Below are 5,144 nucleotides of genomic sequence, written 5' to 3' on the forward strand. Positions count from 1 at the left end.
GCCCGCCTCGGCCTCCCAAAGTGCTGGGATTACAGGCGTGAGCCACTGTGCCCGGCCTGAAAAAAAAATTTAATAGGAAATTATTTTAAAACAGTTTGTAGATACTCAATTTAAAAAGGGATATTTACCTCCTGGAACCTAAATTATGAAAATATTTTTCTGGCCGGGCGCAGTGGCTCATGCCTGTGATCCCAGCACTTTGGGAGGCCGGGGTGGGTGGGTCACCTGAGGTGAGGAGCTCGAGAGCAGCCTAACCAGCATGGTGAAACCCCGTCTCTACTAAAAGTACCAAAAATTGGCTGGGTGTGGTGGCGGGCGCCTGTAATCCCAGACTCGGGGGCTAAGGCAGGAGAATCACTTGAACCCAGGACGTGAAGATTGCAGTCAACCAAGATCACACCATTGCATTCCAGCCTGGGCAAGAGTGAGGCTCCATCTTAAAAAAAAATATATATATATATATATATCTCCATCTCAAAATTTTCACCAAACTGTCAATACCATATATGCTTTGAATTTTCTTAATTTATCTGAGTTTCTGCTTTCTGGGCCATTAAGTAGATTTCAAGTCTGACAAATTTCTGTGGAGCACTGTCTCTATGTTCTGTGTCCTTTTTTATGGTTTGACTCTAATTCTTTCTTTAAACTAATTTTGCTTAACAGAATCCAAAATATTGGAGAACAAGGTCATATGGCTTTGTTGGGACATAGTCTGGGAGCTTATATTTCAACTCTGGACAAGGAGAAGCTGAGAAAACTTACAACTAGGATACTTTCAGATACCACCTTATGGCTGTGCAGAATTTTCAGGTAAAGACATGAAGAGTTTTTAGTTTCCAGTGAAGACTTGTGAGTCGGGTATAGGCTGAAAGATCTTTTTTCTGGAGCTGTACTACTTGGGTTCAGATATCCTCCTCCTTGGAAGAGGTGCTTACCCTCTCCATGCCTGTTTCATTGTCTGTTAGATGGGGTAGTATTAATTTCAATTTCAATTTCTTTCTTTTTTTTTTTTTTTTTAAATGCTTTAAGTTCTGGAGTACATGTGCAGAACATGCAGGTTGGTTACATAGGTATACACATGCCATGGTGGTTTGCTGCATCCATCACTCCGTCATCTACATTAGATATTTCTCCTAATGCTATCCCTCCCCTATTCCCTCACCTGCTGACAGGCCCCGGTGTGTGATGTTCCCTTCCCTGTGTCCATGTGTTCTCATTGTTCAACACCCACTTATGAGTGAGAACGTGGTGTTTGGTTTTCTGTTCTTGTGTCAGCTTGCTGAGAATGATGGTTTCCAGTTTTATCCATGTCCCTGCAAAGGACATGAACTCATTCTTTTTTATGGCTGCATAGTATTTATTCCATGGTGTATATGTGCCACGTTTTCTTTATCCAGTCTATCATTGATGGGCATTTGGGTTGGTTCCAAGTCTTTGCTATTGTGAACAGTGCTGCAATAAACATACGTGTGCATGTGTCTTTATAATAGAATGACTTATATTCCTTTGGGTATATACCCAGTAATGGGATTGCTGGGTCAAATGGTATTTTTGTTTCTAGATCCTTGAGGAATTGCCACAGTGTCTTCCATGGTGGTTGAACTAATTTATACTCCCACCAACAGTGTAAAAGCATTTCTGTTTCTCTACATCCTCTCCAGCATCTGTTGTCTCCTGATTTTTTTAATGATTGCCATTCTAACTGGAGTGAGATGGTATCTCAATGTGGTTTTGATTTGCATTTCTCTTAATGAACAGTAATGATGAGCTTTTTTTCATTTGTTTATTGCCTGCATAGATGCCTTCTTTTGAGAAGTGTCTGTTCATATTCTTCATCTACTTTTTGATAGGGCTGTTTTTTTTTTTTCTTGTAAATTTGTTAAGTTCTTTATAGATTCTGGATATTAGCTCTTTGTCAGGTAGGTAGATTGCAAAAAATTTTTCCCATTCTGTTGGTTGCCGGTTCACTCTAAGGATAGTTTCTTTCACTGTGCAGAAGCTCTTTAGTTTAATTAGATCCCATTTGTCTATTTTGGTTTTTGTTGCCAATGCTTTTGGTGTTTTAGTCATGAAGTCCTTGCCCATGCCTGTGTCCTGAATGGTATTGCCTAGGTTTCCTTCTGGGGTTTTTATGGTATTAGGTCTTATGTTTAAATCTTTAATCCATTTGGAGTTAGGAAGGGATCCAGTTTCAACTTTCTGCATATGGCTAGCCAGTTTTCCCAACACCATTTATTATATAGGAAATCCTTTCCCCATTGCTTGCTTTTGTCAGATTTGTCAATGATTAGATGGTTGTAGATGTGTGGTGTTATTTCTGAGGCCTTCGTTCTATTCGATTGTCTGTATCTCTGTTTTGGCACCAGCACCATGCTGTTTTGATGACTGTAGCCTTGTAGTATAGTTTGAAGTCAGGTAGCATGATGCCTCCAGTTTTGTTTTTTTTTTTTGCTTAAGATTGTCTTGACTGTATGGGCCCCTTTTTGGTTCCATATGAAGTTTAAGGTGTTTTTTTTCCAATTCTGTTAAGAAAGTCAATGGTAGGCCGGGCGCGGTGGCTCAAGCCTGTAATCCCAGCACTTTGGGAGGCCGAGGCGGGTGGATCACGAGGTCAAAAGATCGAGACCATCCTGGTCAACACGGTGAAACCCCGTCTCTACTAAAAATACAAAAAATTAGCTGGGCATGGTGGCGCGTGCCTGTAATCCCAGCTACTCGGGAGGCTGAGGCAGGAGAATCGCCTGAACCCGGGAGGCGGAGGTTGCGGTGAGCCGAGATTGCGCCATTGCACTCCAGCCTGGGTAACGAGAGCGAAACTCCGTACCCAAAAAAAAATTAAAAAAAAAAAAAGTCAATGGTAGCTTGATGGGGGTAACATTGAATCTGTACATTACTTTGGGCAGTATGGCCATTTTCATGATATTGATTCTTCCTAAACATGAGCATGGAATGTTTTTCAGTCTGTTTGTATCTTCTCTTATTTCATTGAGCAGTGGTTTGTAGTTCTTGAAGATGTCTTTCACATCCCTTGTTAGTTATATTCGTAGGTATTTTATTCTCTTTGTAGCATTTGTGAATGGGAGTTCACTCATGATTTGACTGTCTGTCTGTTACTGGTGTATAGGAATGCTTGTGATTTTTGCACTGATTTTGTATTCTGAGACTTTGCCGAAGTTGCTTATCAGCTTGAGATTTTGGGCTGAGACGATGGGGTCTTCTAGATAGACAGTCATGTCGTCTGCAAATAGAGACAATGTGACTTTCTCTTTTCCTAATTGAATATGCCTTATTTCTTTTTCTTGCCTGATTGCCTTGGCCAGAACTTCCAATACTGTGTTGAATAGGAGTGCTAATTGAGGGCATCCTTGTCTTGTGCCAGTTTTCAAAGGGAATGCTTCCAGTTTTTGCCTGTTCGGTATGATACTGGCTGTGGGTTTGTCATAAATAGCTCTTATTATTTTGAGATATGTTCCATTGATACCTAGTTTATTTAGAGTTTTTAGCATAAAGGGCTGCTGAATTTTGTCGAAGGCCTTCTCTGTACCTATTGAGATGATCGTGGTTTTTGTCTTGGGTTCTGTTTGTGTGATGGGTTACGTTTATAGATTTGCATATGTTGAACTAACCTTGCATCTGAGGGATGAAGCCAACTTGGTCGTGGTGGATAAGCTTTTTGATGTGCTGTTGGATTCGGTTTGGCGGTATTTTATTGAGGATTTTCACATCAATGTTCATCATGGATATTGGCCTGTAGTTTTCTTTTTTAGTTGTGTCTCTGCCAGGTTTTGGTATCAGGATGATGTTGGCCTCATAAAATGAGTTACGGAGGATTCCCTTTTTGTATTGTTTGGAATTGGTTCAGAAGGAGTTATAGTAGCTCCTCTTTGTACCTCTAGTAGAATTTGGCTGTGAACCTCTCTGGTCCTGGACTTTTTTTGGTTGGTAGGCTATTAATTGCTGCCTCAATTTCCAACCTTGTTATTGGTCTATTCAGGGATTCAGCTTCTTTCTGGATTAGTCTTGGGAGGGTGTAAGTGTCCAGAAATTTATCAGTTTCCTCTAGATTTACTGGTTTATTTGCATAGAGGTGTTTGTAGTATTCTCTGATGGTAGTTTGTATTTCTGTGGGATCAATAGTGATAACCCCTTTATCATTTTTTATTGCATCTATTTGATTCATCTCTCTTTTCTATTGTCTGGCTAGCAGTCCCTCTATTTTGTTGATGTTTTGAAAAACCAGCTCCTGGATTCATTGATTTTTTTTTTTTTTTNTTTTGGGAAGGGTTTTTTTGTGTGTCTGTCTCCTTCAGTTCTGCTCTGATCTTAGTTATTTCTTGTCTTCTGCTAGCTTTTGAATTTGTTTGATCTTGCTCCCCTAGTTCTTTTAATCATGACATTAGGGTGTTGATTTTAGATTTTTCCTCATTTCTCTTTTGAGCATTTAGTGCTATAAATTTCCCTCTAGATACTGCTTTAAATGTGTCCCAGAGATTCTGGTATGTTGTGTCTTAATTCTTAGTGGTTTCAAAGAACATGTTTATTTCTGCCGTCATTTTATTATTTATGCAGTACTCATTCAGGAGCAGGTTGTTGAGTTTCCATGTAGTTGTGTGGTTTTGAGTGAGTTTCTGAATCCTGAGTTCTAATTTGATTGCACTGTGGTCTGAGAGACCGTTATGATTTCCATTCTTTAACATTTGCTGAGGTGTGTTTTACTTCCAGTTATATGGTCAATTTTAGAATAAGTGGGATGTGGTGCTGAGAAGAATGCATATTCTGGGGATTTGGGTTGGGGAGTTCTGTAGATGTCTATTAGGTCTGCTTGGTCCAGATCTGAGTTCAAGTTCTAGATATCCTTATTAATTTTCTGTCTTGCTGATCTGTCTAATATTGACAATGGGGTGTTAAAATCTCCCACTATTATTGTGTGGGAGCCTGAGTCTCTTTGTGGGTCATTAAGAGCTTGCTTTATGTACTGGGTGCTCCTGTATTGCCTGCATGTATAATTAGGGTAATTAGCTCATGTTGCATTGATGCCTTTACCATTATGTAATGCCCTTCTTTATCTCTTTTGATCTTTGTTGGTTTAAAGTCTGTTTTATCAGGACTGGGATTGCAGCCCTGCTTTTTTTTTTTTTTTTTTT

The 5,144-nt window shown here is 39.7% G+C and overlaps 1 protein-coding gene across 2 annotated transcripts in view; it reads left to right on the top strand.

Annotated features, from left to right (window-relative positions):
• Positions 1 to 5,144, top strand: part of PDXDC1 (pyridoxal dependent decarboxylase domain containing 1) — a 69,061-nt gene that overhangs the window by 26,405 nt on the left and 37,512 nt on the right. For both annotated transcript variants that reach the window (XM_017533350.2, XM_037740165.1), the window contains exon 5: positions 664 to 810. In XM_017533350.2, coding sequence (XP_017388839.1) covers positions 664 to 810 — 147 coding nt within the window. The remainder of the gene's footprint in view (positions 1 to 663; positions 811 to 5,144) is intronic.

This window comes from Cebus imitator, unplaced genomic scaffold (genome assembly GCF_001604975.1).
Source record: "Cebus imitator isolate Cc_AM_T3 unplaced genomic scaffold, Cebus_imitator-1.0 Scaffold4, whole genome shotgun sequence".
Taxonomy (NCBI): domain Eukaryota; kingdom Metazoa; phylum Chordata; class Mammalia; order Primates; family Cebidae; genus Cebus; species Cebus imitator.